We start from the raw sequence: 17,123 nt of genomic DNA, 5'->3' as shown, positions 1-17,123 counted from the left end.
ACCCCATTGCTTTGGTTGTCTCTGGGCCCCCAATGCAGTGTTTTTAGAGATTATTTTTACTGTTTAGGATTTAATTTGTTTCTTCTTCTGCCAATTTGGAAATTCAAAAAAATGTGCAATGTGCAAATGTGAATGTATATCGTGATAAATATCGAACAATATGAAAAATATTATTGTGATAATATTTTTGGCCATATTGCCCAGCCCTATTTACTCACAATGTAGAGGGCTCTATAAGGAAGCCATTTGTGGGTTGATTTCCCCAAGAACAACACTGTGGCTTTGTGCTGCTATCAAAACATTACTCTGTTGTTTGAGTGGTCCAGTATCTTAACTTCTGTCTCAGTCAATGGTGTGATCCTGGGCCAGGACTGCATGGAAAATTTGCAAATATGATTTCTTGGTCTGGAAAAGTGATGGAAAATTCTAGTGGCTACAAAATGTTCTAATATATTTCATTGGCTGAAAAATTCCAAATTTGTATACAGTGAAAATTTGTGACTTGGAAAGTCACTGAAAAGTCACGGAATTTCCTTGATCAAAGGTGTGGAATCCCTGATCATGATATATATGCTGATATTTACCACATTTACATGATAGCAAATTTATGAAAATTCTTTTAAAAAGTGCATTATCCACATGAAGCTGTTTTGCACTTTTGTTTTATTGGCAAAGTGGGTACGGTCAATGGCTGATCCCAATAATCTGAAAATAGTGGCAAAAAAATTGGCCTGGGCTGTGTTTCCCAAAAGCATCACAACCTTAAGTTGATTTGTAGAGACTATTGGCACCAATGGTTTCTACGATCGGCTTAAGCTTACAATGCTTTTGGGAAACGCAGCCCAGGCCGATTCATCTGTCACTAATTAAACACATTTTAGGATTGATGTATGTCACCTCCTGCTGTAGAAATAGGATATAACAGTCCTCTGGTCTGCTGAATTGACTGCTGAGTGTTCTTAAACAGTGTTCAGAGTCAAATGTATTTTTTGTTCTTTCTCTCTGCAGCTCTGTTCTGTAACTGCACCTCACCTCACTGTGAAAAGGATGGTTTTAGGTGCGAGACAAATGGGGCATGTGTGGCCTCCACATCTATCATTGATGGAGAGGAGCAGCATGTGCGACTCTGCATTCAGAAAGATAAGCTGGTTCCTCCAGGTCAGCCTTTCTACTGCCTCAGTGCTGAAGGACTGATGAACACACACTGCTGTTATACAGATTACTGCAACAGCATTGTCCTCAGACTACAAACCGGTGAGCATCAATACATCAGTACTATACAAAAACTATCAACCAATTCCATCAGCTTTAAAGGCCAGTACAAAATGTTGTTAATACAGTCTTTAAATTAAAGTGAACAATATAATCCTTATACGTAGGTGTTTCCTTACAGACAATTTACAAATAGTGTTGACTATTAATTTAGCTGTTTATAATCATGTGATCTTCGGTGGTGATTCCTCACGAATAATTTGAATACCTTACCTACGATTTCAAAAATCTCTTAACAGGACTAATGTAAGCTATTTCTTGCATGATTTAATTATGTATTTATTTTAAATGTTCAAAATGACAATTTTGTGGCTTTAAAGGCCCCGGCGAAGTTCTTTTTTGCTCCGAGCCAAAAAGATCAAACAGCTGAGCAATGGTATACTGTTTGTGAACATTCAGACACTGGCCACACCACTGGGGGAGGAGTTTAGAGAAGCATTTAAATAAGAGGACACACAAGACTACAAATGTCACATTATCAGTGTGTTATCAATGACTCATTCTATGAGTAAAATTCACACGAGATCAGTAAAAGAAGTTGTTTTAACCATTTATTGATGATTTAATGAAGAGGTGTAACAATTCACTCATGTCATGATTCGGTTCACGCTACTCATCACACAGTTCGGTTCACTGTGAACCGCAAATTACTTCCTGTTTTTGGTCCGTTTAGACGTCTTTGGTCCATGTTGCGTTCATATATCAATCGAACCGCACCAGAGTTCGTTTGTAAGCGGACTGAGACCCACTTTTCAGGCTGTCTCGGTCTGCTTGTTTGGTGCGCACCAAGTTTCGGGTGACAGCGTTCACACTTGTTCAAATGAACCGCACTAACAGAGCAATCGCACGCGTTCGTTTTAATCGAACCAAACCTGCCAAGTGTGAACACACCCTTAAAGACAAATGCAAAACAGTTAATTTCCTTTCAAATTAAGCTAAAAGTACTGTTCTTAAAAGTGCTAAATGATCCATCAGAGATGTACTGGGACTAAAAATCAGTCCAGAACAGAGCAATGGTGACACCAAATGGAAATATTAGATGAACTGATCATACAGAATTATGTTAGAAACATATATTAAATTTTTCTAAAATAATATTGTCTCTGATCAAATCTAAAAATTATTTTCAGAAATATTTGTTATTATAGCATAATTATAATATTCAGCATTATACTGCATCTACTAGATTAATATGGCACTATAATTAAATTTTCTCTCGCACAGTCAGAGCAGATCACTCTTGTGCTTCAAACGGACATTCGATCCCTCACACAAAAAGATATGTCTCTCTCCCACTCCTGGTGCTCCCTGTATTACATTTTTTTTCTGTTTCAATTTAAGTTTTCAGTTTCAGCCAAATTCATCATACAACACCTGTGGCTGCTAGTGTGCAATTTTCATTTGTATGCCCGTGTTACGAAGGCGTAGGACGTTGCGCGTATTGGATAGAATAGACACTAAAATACTTTTCAACTCCTCGATACACATCGTCACATTTTTGAACCGTGATGTATCATGCCATGATATTCCGTTACACCCCTATTTAAAGTCATATATATGCAGTAGATGATGTTTAATTGGTCATGTTTACATTCTGCGTTCATGATGCTAACATGGCCATTTTATGCACTAGTTACATAATTTAATATTGACACTGAAACTACTGCAAAGATGGGTGTATAAAAAGTGTGTTAATGGGTGGAATACAGACAAAAGAATGAAAGGCATATCTTACAGCATATGTGTGAAAGGCTTTCGGCTGCAGATGGCACATGAGTGAATAAGCGCATCAAACAACAGAGTGAATGGGCACTTAAGAGTATTTGAGTAGATTTGATTCCTATTGTAGACTTAATGAAAAAAAAATTGCATAACATGTTCTTGGAAAATGTCTCTACGCCAACGATCGTACAGATGTACATAAGTTTGCACCAGCTTGCTAATAAATCTGCACGCCTGTGTGTTCATGTTGACTGATCTGAACTGACTGAACCGGAATTAGCTGTCGGCTTCGAAGTAAGTTGCGCTCCAGGTCGCACGTACCGATGACATGGACCAATGGTAGTAAGGTGTTTAGCAGCCGAAAGGCAGTTTTCCTGGCTTGTGATGGCAAGCTGTTTCAAAACAACCTCAAAAACACCTTTGTTTTGGCTAGATTTAGTTCGAAATGACACCACACCCATTCGTTCTTCGATTTCGAATTAAGTACACCAGGGCCTTTAGTCAGTGTATTTTAGTTTTGAGGTGATCTCTATGCTAGTGTATTCCTAAAAATAGACCAAAAATATTGATATGGGGTGTATCTAAATTTTTGTCCAATAAAATGCTCCCTAGAATGAGAATTTCTTTCCCACTGATACCACCTTCTACTGACTAGCAATAGCAAGAAGCAAATCATAGTTTTGCCAAGCTGTGACGTAAACTAAAGCCTGTTGGCTATATAAAAAGGATAGCCCTTCATTATGTCCCGTCCCAACTTCCTGTTCAATAGAAAATGCGCTAAACACAGGAAGGAAAACTGCTCTTGTGAAACTCTTATGCATCTTTAAACAAGACATTTGACATACAAATTTTATTTGCAAACAATATTAATAGCTATAAACAAGAATTTTGCTGCTACGTGCAAAGTTATCAGTCCATTAAAAATAAAGTGTCATATGTCGTTGTAAGGCATGCACAAAAAATATGCAAATATGAGACAGAAATGCCTTGTACCCTTATGACTACAAGTGCCCTCCAGAGTGAGTATTGCTTATGAAATGCCCAGTTTCCTATAAACCTGCTTGTGTGAATTGGTGATAACATTTGAGAGACTAATCCAGTGTTTCATCTGTCAGTGACAAACCGCTCGGATGCAGGCCAGGATTGGGGTCCAGTGGAGCTCACAGCAGTAGTGGCAGGTCCAGTGTTTGTGCTGTGTGTTCTGGTTCTGCTGGGGCTCTTCCTCTTCCAGCACCACCAACGGGCTTACGGTCACCGGCAGAGACTGGAGGTGGAGGATCCCAGCACTGAACACATGTTCCTGGCCAAGGACAAGACCTTACAGGACCTCATCTATGACCTCTCCACCTCTGGATCTGGGTCCGGTTAGTATTGGAAGGGGTGTACGAATGGATTGAGGAGTGTGTTCAGCTTCTCTTGAACTCCAGCTCATGATTTGTCCTGCACCGTTTGTGCTATGGACATGGATACCTCAAATCATGTGTCTTGAGGAGAGGTGTTCTATTGGCATATATTTTTCATGCGGTAGATTAAAAGAAATCCAATAGACTTGCATTTAAGGTGATACCCAACCCATGTCTTGAGACCAGAATAACATAGATGCTTTTTGCTCTCGCTTTAAACAGGTCTGCCGCTATTTGTCCAAAGAACAGTTGCTCGTACTATAGTACTGCAGGAGATCATCGGTAAAGGTCGGTTTGGGGAGGTGTGGAGGGGTAAGTGGAGAGGAGGAGATGTCGCGGTTAAGATCTTCTCCTCTCGTGAAGAACGCTCCTGGTTTCGTGAAGCTGAAATCTACCAGACCATCATGCTTCGACATGACAATATTCTGGGCTTCATTGCAGCAGACAACAAAGGTAAACAAACAAACAAGGAATGCATTTTAAAAAGCTGGTATATAATTAATTTTGTGGTATCTAGTGAGTTATGGTTAAATTATATTTCGTTCTCTTTGTCACAGATAATGGCACGTGGACTCAGTTGTGGCTGGTGTCAGACTATCATGAGAATGGTTCTCTGTTTGACTATCTGAACCGATATTCAGTCACCATTGAAGGCATGATTAAACTGGCACTGTCGGCTGCCAGTGGACTGGCACACCTGCACATGGAGATTTTGGGCACTCAGGGTGAGTGTGTGTGTGCTTTTGTCAAGGATATCATATTATACACTTTAAGAGAAGGCTATGTTAGCATTCAGATATTAGCATTGGTGTCAGATATTAGCATGTTGCTAAGCTAACGACTTGATACTCTTAAGTGTGAAAACTTAAGTGTTTTTTTATTAAACTTTTCAATACTAAAAACAGGATTCCAGTGGATCCTTAAGTCTTAAATTGTCTTAATTTTACTGAAATTTAAGGTCATAAAGTCTTAAATAATACAAAAAATCCTATTGATAATACAAAATCAATAGGACATATCAGAAATTTATGACAAGCGATCACTAATGATCATCTGTTGATGATGATGATATAGTGTTGATGAAATATGACAATGTTTAAGTTTAATTGTTTATATTGTAGAACGTTGTAGATCATTGTAAGAGTGCACATTTTATTTCCCTTATTTTGTTTGAATGAGCAGCTAGAAGCAGTGAAGTGCAAACATTTCAAAATAAGAGTCCCCGGTGTATTTCAGCCTTTAAAATTAAAAGTTCCACACTATGAATCAAATCTTTTTTTCTTTTTTTTTTTTCTTTTCTTTTTTTTTTCTAGTTATTGGTATTTTGTTTCCACCATAAATCTGGAATTTAATTAAATTTGGACTCTTGTAGCCTCTGTCTGGCCTTCCCCATTACAGGAAGGAAAGACTAAGAACATTTAATTATCGAATCAGCAAAATCCTATATTTGTTGACCTCTAATTTGGATTTATTTATATAATGGTACATAAACCAATTTTAATGTGATATAAATGTGGAAAACATGTCTTGAATATTTTAAACTTGCATTCAGCCTACCCTGTTTTACTTAAAAGCAATGTTTAGCCCATGTTGAATGTGTGCTCCTGCCTGTTTAAAAGTCTGTGATACATGATTTATTTTGAGATTGTGTGGGTTTGTTTTGGGATGGAGATACGGTATTAATTTTATTTGTTCAGGTCTGAAAGTCTTAAAAACTCTGCAGCAACCCTGAAAAAAGTACATATTTATAATCTACATATGTCTTAACACTGTTATCTTGAATTAAATGATATTTAAAGCTGCATAACATCCAGAAAGTCCAAAGGTGAAAGGCCTCAACTGGTTCTTCCCGTATGGGTCAAAATTGAACTAAGATAATGGAAAGAACAATTTGTTTTAAATAGTTATTTCTCTTAAACAATTTTAAACAAAAACAGATAAAACATTTTGTTTGTTTTGATGGTCTTGACAAAGTCACAACATTTAGTTCCAAAGATTTTGCAGTATTTGTAATGTATTCTTTTCATGTCCCAGGACCCTAAGACAAAAGGAGTGTTACAAATATAAAACTATAATAACACTGGGTGTGTTTTATAGCTGATGTTTTTGTTGTTGGTCAACAGGTAAGCCTGGCATCGCTCACCGTGACCTGAAATCAAAAAATATCTTGGTGAAAAAAAACTGTACGTGTGCTATCGCTGATCTCGGCCTGGCAGTTCGTCACGAGTCTGTCACAGACACCATCGACATTGCACCCAACCAACGTGTTGGCACTAAGAGGTACTCCAACCTTTTTTATTTATAGAGACATCTGCAAACATGAAAAAACAGACAGGTACATTCCAATCACCCAGTTGTGTTGCATTTTTAAATAAATACACATGGATGTATTATATACATTTATATAGTATATCTGAAAATATGGTAATTTATTATATTTATTTGTTTACCAGTATTCCCTCTGAATGTTGAATGTTACACTAATATAGCGCTTTTCTGACACTGCACTCAAAGCGCTTTACATGGTGAACAGGGGACTCTCCTAGTATATCATGTCATCATATTGGAAACTCCTAATTTGCACAATTTAAGTGTTGTCTATACATTGCAGGGCAACTTTTACAAATATGCCCTGCTCAATGAACACTACTTGGGGACCCTGTGAATCAGAAAGCAACTATAAACTGTTAAAATAAGCTGTCACTAAACATAGTTGTACTGTCATTTGTGTTTGGTTTTCACTTAGGTAATACTTTGTGTTTATGCCTGAATAACTGATATTTTGTTTGTGTTCATCAGGTATATGGCACCTGAGGTTCTGGAAGAGAGTATAAACATGCGTCACTTTGACTCGTTTAAATGCGCTGATATCTACGCACTGGGGCTCGTGTACTGGGAGATCACTCGCCGCTGCAATGCTGGAGGTACTGAAATTAAAAAAGTTTGTTTTCTAAAAAGATGTTCCAAGATGTGTCTTTTTTACTGACCAATGTGCACAAAATTGCTGAATTTAAATGAACTCTTATATTACACAATAATTGATAAATTCGTTAGACTATCGATTGAGTTTGGAAATCGGCTGATGCCAGTAATCTTTAAATGGCAAAATATCGACTGATTGATCGGCCTGGCTAATATATATCAGTCTGTCACTGTTCAACAAACTGAATTTTGACTTTTTTTTTTCTGCCCACCTAATATGTAAAATAGTAAGATACATTTCTGTTCTGATTAATAGATTATGGATGTATGTGTGTGTCCGTCAGGTATTCATGAAGAGTACCAACTGCCCTACTATGACCTGGTGCCCTCTGACCCTTCTATAGAAGAAATGAGGAAGGTGGTGTGTGACCAGAGGTTACGACCCAACATCCCCAAATGGTGGCAGAGCTATGAGGTGAGTGCTCACAACCCTGTGCTTCATATAGCACTTACTGGGGTCATAAACTATGTGTTTCTTCATGTTAGTTTATATAAATGGTCTAGTTGGAGTTTTGAGTTCTGAAAGTTTGAGTATGTCAACATGGTACTTTCCACAAATAAGGTAGAATATAGAACTTGAAAATGTCAGATAAAAAAAAGTCACATTTTTGGATAGTGAAAAAAGGTGCTCAACCTTTATATATGGTTGTTATGGATCTTAAACTAAAAATTAAATTAGACATTTTAGGAGTTTTGCAATGTTGCAGAATGTAATAAGAACAAAATGTTTGTTTGACAGTTTTTCTTACAATAACTTTACAATAGCAGGGCTGAATTGTTGAGCTTGATGGCAAATTTGATAATCTGGAAAATTTAATGTCAGAAACTATAGCTACTTTTCATGTTCTGAAAAGGGTGTTCAGAAAAAGTGGGGGGTTCAGAAGTAGGAAAATAAGGAATAAGGAACCTGGGTGATGTGTGGTGAGGGCTTGTGCTGAGGTAGTATGCCATACGAATCCGGTGGCACCGAGTTACAGAGTTACGGTGCCAGTAGGGCACTGAGTACACATCTCTGTGCCAGTTGGCCAACGGGCTGGCACATAATACGTGCCGAGGTATTATGACATCTAAAACCCTGGTTGCAAGTAATTCATGAAGGATGTCTGGATGTGAAGGCAAGGATGAGAGCCATTGGAGGGGATCCGGTGTCCAGCTGCGGGGGGTGGCAGGGAGACGTCCGTGACCGCTGCCCCACCAGCAGGAGATGATATATCTTATATATATATATCTCTCTCTCACCAGATGAGGCACGATGTATCTGCTGACGGGGCACGTTTCCATGTAGTCGCATTTTTCTTTACATGCCCTCACTTTGATTTAAAAACTTTAGTATCTATTTCAAATTACAAAATATGTATTGAAGTGAGGATAAAAATATGGATGAATATGGTCAATAATAAAAGATTTAGATTTTTGTTAATCAGGAATAAAACAAAACATTGGCAACTATCGGCATAGATTTTTGCAGATAACCGATACCAAAAAGCAACTATCGGCACCATTTTCGGTAAAACTAATATATTGGTCTACCTCTACTCCATTGTACATCAAATTCTTTTATTTAAAGAAAGCAAGAAAAATCCTGTTTTCAACAATATGATTGCTTTAATAAAAACATATACATTGTAAATAGTCCCTAAATTCACTGTTTTTCCTCCCTCCAGGCATTGCGCGTGATGGGGAAGATCATGCGAGAGTGTTGGTATGCGAACGGCGCTGCCCGACTGACGGCTCTTCGTATAAAAAAAACCCTATCTCAACTCAGCGTGGATGAAGACGTCAAAATCTAAATTAAAACACTACCTTCTGTGACAAAGACTGTAACACTCCCAGGAAAGCAAAAGTGTACACAAACGCTACCACACTATCCTGCCAGTTTGAAAGTATTTCCGCCCACTAAGTTGTGACGGAGGCTACCTCACCCCCATCGCCAAAACTACTGAATCCTACGGTACCCTAAAGCCCTTTCTGCAACTGTCTCCTCTTTCTCTTCATATTCCAGTCTTTATCCTCTGAAATGAACTCGAACTGCAAGCGCCTATAAAAACCCAAAACAAGTACTACTGACCCAGCTAATAACTTTATCCTTTGCTGAACTATTTTTAAACATACAATTTCTCTTTAAATCCCCAAAGATCATTTGTTTAAAACCAGGAATTCTAGAATTAATAGGTATTGTTAGTAACTCTTTTAACTTCTAACCAACTGTTTGCTAAAGATACACAGCAAAAATTATTTTCTTAATCAGTATGTCTTTTTGTTTTCCAGTAAAATATCTAAACATCCTTAAAACAAGATATGTTTATGTGAGAAGCAGAATTACATATATTAATATTTGGTTTCAAAGAATGAATCTTGAATTAGCTGACTTTTTATCTTTTTTGGCAAATTGTTTTTTTTTTTTTACATCACAACATTTTGTTAGATTTATGCTTAAAACAAAAGTTTTAAGCAACAGTTTTCCAATTGGGTAAGAAAAAATAAAATATACAGTCAAAAGTATATCTAACGTGGTCAAAGTACCTAATGCAACTTTTGTATGTACATTTATCTTGTTTTACGGAAGTTTGAATATTTTTACTTTTAAAAACAAGAAAAAAGTACTGGTTAAAAAAAAAAATCATTAGAAAATTTGTGGGTTTGATGCATTTTTGGTCTTAGATCTGTCAAAGGCTAGCAGACTACCTCGGTTAAGCAGTTTAGGCACAGTTATAGCTCTGTAAACTAGTTGTGAAACCTGATGCAGATAGATCATACACTCCAATTTGGTGGAGGACATAAGGACAGTTTAGGTTGGTAAACGGTGTGAATTAGTGCAAGAATGGCTGACAGATCAGACACATTTAACCTGATGGTACTGCTGGTTAATGGCCTTGAGGCATGATCAATTATTTTCTTTTATTAGCACAAAATAACCTTATTTGCACTTTATTATGGTGGTTTTGTGATAATGAAGTGGACTATAGCCATCTTGGTTTTGGAATCACACACTGGCACACACATCTATTCTTACTACTGATTGGTACGGAGATATCTATTTATTTTAGCTTGTAGATCCTTCATATTGTCCTTATTTTTTTATTGCCATTAGAATTTCCTCCTCGACTCCATGGGCAACAAAGCTACTGTACATAGTATATTTTTAAAGTGTGGAAATGTAAATAGCTTACCTTTTTTTTCTTATTTTTTTTACATTTACGAATACTTTGACTAAGCTAATTTAAAGTGTTGGGTTCTTCACTTGATAATGTTTTTACTTTCTGAGCATTTGGCAGTCAGGTGTTATGACAGGAACGGTGTAAACCGAGGTGGAACTTGTACGGGTCACAGGTTTGGTCCGCAAAGCCCAGTCAGAACTATGTCAAGTACTGGAAATATGTTATATTTTATTTTTTGTTTTCCTTAGCTAAAAGTGTTTTGCTTTTCACTGTAGCAGTAAATTACACTAAAATTGATTGGACACTGATAACGCACATTTTAGCTGAGGAATAATTGGAAATGTTTTGTAAGGCTTGGACTCATGTTAAAAGGATAGTTCACCCAAAAATACATTTACCCTTAAGTTGTTCCAAACCTGGATGACTTGTATTTCTTTCTTCAGTGAAACACACAAGATGTTAACAGAATGTGCACACTGCTCTTTTCCATACAAACAAATGTAGCTCTAAAATGACAACAAAAAAAAAAGCACTATAAATGTCATACAACATCTTTTAAGTTACGAGCAGACCAAACTTTGTCGTTATTCACTAATAATCTCTGCGTTCACTAAAGCTCTCAAATTTAATTCCCAGTTCAAATGTGTTATGATCCATTACGAGATGTGCCCCTGACTTCTGACATCATTGATGTCAAACCTATGTGAATGTGTCAGTGCGAATGAGATTTGAAAACTATGGCGGAGAGTAACATTTTCAGCAAAAATTTTTAAAACAATTAAAAAACATAAAAAATAAATGACTTAAAAGGAATATTCCAGGTTTAATACAAGTTAAGCTCAGTCGACAGCATGTGTGGTATACTGTAGTGTAGAGCACTACAAATATGAATTTTGATTTGTCCCTCCTTTAAAAAAGCTAAAATCTGGGTTACAGTGTGGCACTTACAATGGAAGTCAATGGGGCCAATCCATAAACATTAAAATACTCATTGTTTCAAAAGTATAGCCACAAGACGTAAACAATATGTGTGTTAAAATGATCTTACATGATAAAATCACTTTTCTGTGTAAAGTTATATCCCTAAAAATGTAAAAACAACAATTTAAACAACTCTACAGCTCAAAATAATACACCAGTTTTAACAGTATTAATGGAAGTGCTTTTATACAATTTTAAGCTTCACATTTCTGCATTTAAACCCTCTAACAATTGGCCCCATTGTAAGTCAAGTGCCTCACTGTAACCCAGATTTGTGCTTTCTTTTTTAAAGAAAAGGAAGGATGAGTCAAAATGAATTTTTCTGGTAATCAACATTATGCCACAAATGCTGTCGATTGAGCTTAACTTGTATTGAACCCGGAATATTCCTTTGAATATTGTATTGACTTGTTGGTCATCGCATGGCTTCTGCGCCATAGACTATTTCCTGTGATGGTTTTAAGGTGCTTTTTATCATTTTTGTGCTTGGTTACCCCAGTATCTATCTACTTTACTTATGGAAAAGAACGTGATTATTTCTTAGTGTTTCACAGAAGAAAGTCAAACGGTTTGGAATAACATGGGTGAGTAATTGGTGACTGTTCATTTTTAGGTGAACTATTTCTTAAGGCAGGTTAAGATGATGCTGTTATGATGTGATTCTAGAGGAAAGATTTCATTTTTCATTCACTGGGCCTGCAATGAGAAGAAGCACTTGAAAATTGAACTTGACTTGAAAATTTTGCCGTTAAAAAGCGCACCTCTTTATACCTTATACATTGTATTTATGACAACTGGCCTTTGATGGATATTCTCTTAGTCTCACATACTCTGTAATACTACTGCCAATCTGTCACTCCCTGCATCCATACGGAATATGCAAGATGTAAATTTTGTTTCTATAATGTTATCTTTTTTTTATTTATTTTTTTTATAATCAGTTTTACTTTTTATTCAGTAGACAATTCTGTGGTTGTAGCTATCTGTATTTTAAGTCATCTGTTTTGTGGTTTGTTTTTTAATGTGATGATTACATTTTAATTCAGGTTTATTTGTATAGCGCTTTTAACAGTAGAAAATGTCTTGAAATAGCTGTACAGGGTTTATGGTCACTAGTCCTTTCATTTTATGTGATTTTATTTAATTTTACTGTCTCAAGAATGTTTTTTCAGGACTGATGTCTCATTTGTCTGGTGTTTTGAGTGTATTGACAATCAAGATCTTGGTTACTCTGTATGTTGCGACAATTCAAAGCCACCTTACGCAATTTTATATATATATATATATATATATATATATATAATGTGCATTCTTGGAAAGCCAAAAAAAGATTGGTATATTTGAAATTTTGCTGTTTGATGGCTCTTTCTTTGGATATTTTTTTGTTTGTTTATTAATTATAGTTTATTGGATCCAAAAAGAAAACATACTATGTCACCATATGCTATCCTCATTTGTAACACTGGATTGACTTTCAAAGGGAATAGCTCACCCAAAAATGTCATTATTAAATCACCTTCATGTTGTTCTAAAACCTTTTTATTTTTCTGTGGAACACAAGAGGAGATGTTAGGCAGAATGTTAGCCTCAGTCACATTCATTTTATTTGTATAGAAAAAGGATGCAATTAAAGTGAATGGTGACTGAGACGGTCAATTCAGTGTCATATTGGGTTGGAAACAACAGGGTTACATTTTTGGGTGAACTATCTCTTTAAGTTATAACACTACTAAAAAGATAAGACTAGACTAGCACGCTGCTAATCGTGAAATCTTCTGTCAATATAGCACGTAAAATGTGGGGGGGGGGGGTGGAAGAGAATTCGGTTTGTCCTTATATTTGCTGATACTGTTAAAAGAGTACTTTTATTCATTTTTCGAGTTGTTTAATTCAAAGTGTGTACATATATTTATAGCTATATTACAAAAAATGGTCTGCTGCTTTGCAGGATTTAGGGTAAATAAATGACTTGTCCATTTCCCATAGTGGAGACCTCAGCTGGATAACTAACATGACAATAAGACTATTGCCTTGCAGAGTGTCATGTCTTGAATTGTCACAAAGAAAAGCTTCTGTGACCTTTGACCTCAAAACCTAAATATAATCTGAGTGTATTTCCCAAATCCAAATGGAGACTTTTCAGGAATTTCAGTTTTTCAATCATGTACAAGGGTAATTATTCATTGGTAATAAATACAATTTTCCTACATTTAACTCGTCTTCTCTGTCTTCACTTACTAACATATAGCAATTTTTATTGGATTCTCATGAAACCTATCTTACTTTACTTATGTACATACTGTATTTGTACATGTCTATGTGCAAATGTCATACGTCTTTGGCTGCTGCATTGTATCTTGTTCCAACATCTATTCATTATCATAGGCTGTTATAATGTAGTCTGTTACAAATAGTACAAAAGAGGGCATAATCAAAATACTGTGCATAATATTTTGTCATGTGAAGACACGCTGGTCAATTCAATGAAACAATGCTCAGAACGTGCTTCTCTGTTCTTCCTTCAGGTTAGTTTAGTAAGTGCGCACCACTGTTTCTGAACCGTGGTTTCGGTGACGTCATAATCATCGCGTTTTTAAAATGCAGTGTTAAGTTGAAAATAGTATTGAAAATCCTGCATTTTGTTACCTTCAACTGTGCTCCATCTAGATGTTTGAAAGAAAGATTTCACCTTGTGTGTGTGCACTCTTCTCCGGAGTGTAGAGCGCAGTCTCTGCTCTGGACAGAAAGTCACGCTGCGCTCTGTTGGAGTTTGTTGCTGTGATGATTCATGCTTCCTCCCATTTAACTTGGAATTTTAAACTTCATACTGGGAAAACTGCAATGGAACGCCACTTTATGTTGGACTTCCAACTCATGCGGAAATCTTCACCTCTGATTTAGCTGAGACGCAGGTGTGTCACGCAAACATGTCGGCTCTGAGGAAGATTTACAGTCAATGATAAACCTTCACTTTTATTAAATAATATACATTGAGTCGAGGTTTCTACATTGACAATGAAACCTGTTTAGCCAACGTGTGCAGAGACAGATGTTCAAAACACGGCGGATTAAACTTCCTTTTGATTATCGTAAACCTGTAGAACAACAGCATCGTTTATCAGTTTGGTTGCTATGAGACTATAGGGAGGAATTAAACTGTTGCTCAAAACAAAACATTTGACAAACTGAATAAAATTTATTGCTCATGCACTTAATAAAACATCTTTCACATGAGAGAATAAGAAAACAGTTCAGGTGTATTTACATTTCTATAATTTGTCAAATTATTAGAGAGAAAGACCAGCTAAATATTTTACAGTAACATGGTGAAATTGATCTTTTTTCCATAGCAAGCCTGGCTACGATATTAAAATGACAAACAAACGTGCGAGCCATCCAAAACCACACGCACAAAAACAACAGGCCTGTAAAAATATTCTGAATATGATGTTTCAATGGTCGTTTTAAAAACTTCAAACCAGTCTTCAACCCAGATGAATTACAACATTAAAATGAGACTGAGTCAATCCTCAAAATAATGAGATTTTCACAATCATTTACAGCAAGCAATCCACAAGTGGAAGTTTCATAACAGCTTTGCTCAATTATTTTGATATGTTCACTCCTTGTGACTGTCCCTTTGTTGAACTTCACTTTATAATTTATACTTCAAACGTCAACACATTTATGACGGTCTTTTGAGCTGTTTAACGAGTGTAGATCTTGAAGTAACTAAAGTGAAATTAAATCAGTAGCAACATTAAGCACTAACTATACATTAACACAATTCTGCAATGTAAGAGCCAAAACAACTAAGAAGAAAATCAAAATCAATTCTGCTTGATAACATATGGATATACAGCTCTGGACAAAATTAAGAGACCACTGCAAAATTATCAGTTTCTCTAACTAGTAAATCCATAGGTATGTGTTTGAGTAAAATGAGCATTTTTGTTTTAAAGCACTGACAACATTTCTACCAAATTCAAAAAAAAAAAAAAAAAAAAAAGAATTGAGCATTTATTTGCAGAAAATAACAACTGGTCAAAATAACAAAAAAGATGCAGTGTTTTCAGACCTTAAACAATGCAAAGAAAACAAGTTCATATTCATTTTAAAACAACACAATAGTAATGTTTTAACTAAGGAAGGGTTAAGGTCAATATTTGGTGGAATAAACCTGATTTTCAATCACACCTTTCATGCATCTTGGCATGCTCTCTAGAAGTCTTTCATATTGCTGTTAGGTGACAGACAATCGAGTCTCTCTACACTCTCAAACTGCTTTTATATTTGCATATATATGAATATTTTGCAATAAAATTGAAATATATTGTTTCTGTACTAAAAATCACCATTTTAAATTAATCATTGTATATTATTTCATAGTTTTTCCATTTGATTACATCATTCACAATGCTTCATAGGATTGTAGTTCATTATCAATGATGTTAATTGTCTTTTTGTCCAATTTTCTAATAGTTTGTAATGTTGTTATACACCTTGGAGCTGGTTGGTTTGGTTCATGGCTTACAACTCTTTTTTTGAGGTACTTTATGAAATGCCTGTGGAAGAAACAAATGGGGAAAATACATACCGAACCAAGATGGCTGAAAAAGTGGGCGAGCACTGTTGCCTTTTTTAACAATGTGGTTTATGGGGATTCGGATTATATGAAAATGAATTGATTAAAAGTAAAAAATGTAATTTTACAAAAGCACTCCCATATCTTTGCTCCGTTTCACATTGTAAAGTAAGTAGAAATGGCTCTTAGTGCTGGACTAAAAATAAATTTTGATTTTCACACTGGTAATGAGTCAGAGAGACCCCTGTGATCACAAACCACAAGCCTCTTCATAAGACAAAACTAAGGAGTGACTGTGTGTGTCAATTTAGAAATAGTCCATTTCAGTCAAATTACTTTAGAGGACTTACCTGTGTGAAATGAGCAACTCTGTCAAACTAAAAAATAAAATTAAAAAAAATGCCCTTTGAGATACCAACGAAAACACACTACATAAACCTGCTGGTGATCAACGGAATGTTTTTGTCTCTAATTCTAGATTTAAACACTAGCTTTCTTCTCCAGTGATACTTGAACACCTTTACGACTTGTGTAACAAGTACGTTATTTCTAGGTACAACGTTTGTGACCCAAACAGCTGCTTTGCTTACACCTGTACTTCTATTGTTTTGTTTTTTTTTCCTTTTGTGTAGACAAAGCAGCCAATAACGTGACAGACTGATGTCACATCAGCTGCTAAAATTATTTGGATTCAGTCATTTTCTGCAACACAATTGTGGATGATGATGTTTCCTATTTGACTGTTTTGGGGCTGTATTTTTGTGAGAGTTTTTTCTTCGAAAGGCCTTTTTTTTGTTGTTGATCAGAGCAGTAGAATATCTAATAAATGCGTTGTGCTTTATAAACAGCTGTTATATGGCTGATGACTACTATGTGCTCCATCAGTCTTTCCAGCTGCACAGAAATCATGCAAGACAGAAAGACCTCCTCCTTCAGCCTTTTCTACTTGGGTCAAGCTGTTCCTAATACAATAAAGCAAATTAAAGTAGATTAGGTTAAAATGTTTTTTATTTTTTAGTT

General features: G+C 35.9%; 2 protein-coding genes across 2 annotated transcripts in view; one reads left to right on the top strand and one right to left on the bottom strand.

Annotated features, from left to right (window-relative positions):
* acvr1bb (activin A receptor type 1Bb) overlaps nt 1-16,695 on the top strand; it is a 34,697-nt gene extending 18,002 nt beyond the window's left edge. Inside the window, exons 2-9 of the mRNA XM_051711397.1 lie at nt 1,009-1,254; nt 4,110-4,358; nt 4,620-4,850; nt 4,955-5,122; nt 6,521-6,677; nt 7,197-7,321; nt 7,664-7,794; nt 9,044-16,695. Of these exons, the coding sequence (XP_051567357.1) occupies nt 1,009-1,254; nt 4,110-4,358; nt 4,620-4,850; nt 4,955-5,122; nt 6,521-6,677; nt 7,197-7,321; nt 7,664-7,794; nt 9,044-9,169 (1,433 nt within the window). The 3' untranslated portion in view covers nt 9,170-16,695. The remainder of the gene's footprint in view (nt 1-1,008; nt 1,255-4,109; nt 4,359-4,619; nt 4,851-4,954; nt 5,123-6,520; nt 6,678-7,196; nt 7,322-7,663; nt 7,795-9,043) is intronic.
* Nucleotides 14,758-17,123, bottom strand: part of LOC127448685 (5'-AMP-activated protein kinase subunit gamma-1-like) — a 23,402-nt gene continuing 21,036 nt past the window's right edge. Inside the window, exon 13 of the mRNA XM_051711410.1 lies at nt 14,758-17,065. Within this exon, the coding sequence (XP_051567370.1) occupies nt 17,055-17,065 (11 nt within the window). The 3' untranslated portion in view covers nt 14,758-17,054. The remainder of the gene's footprint in view (nt 17,066-17,123) is intronic.

This window comes from Myxocyprinus asiaticus, chromosome 12 (genome assembly GCF_019703515.2).
Source record: "Myxocyprinus asiaticus isolate MX2 ecotype Aquarium Trade chromosome 12, UBuf_Myxa_2, whole genome shotgun sequence".
Taxonomy (NCBI): domain Eukaryota; kingdom Metazoa; phylum Chordata; class Actinopteri; order Cypriniformes; family Catostomidae; genus Myxocyprinus; species Myxocyprinus asiaticus.
The sequence above is the reverse complement of the archived record's forward strand: the minus strand, read 5'-3'. Positions and strand labels throughout refer to the sequence as shown.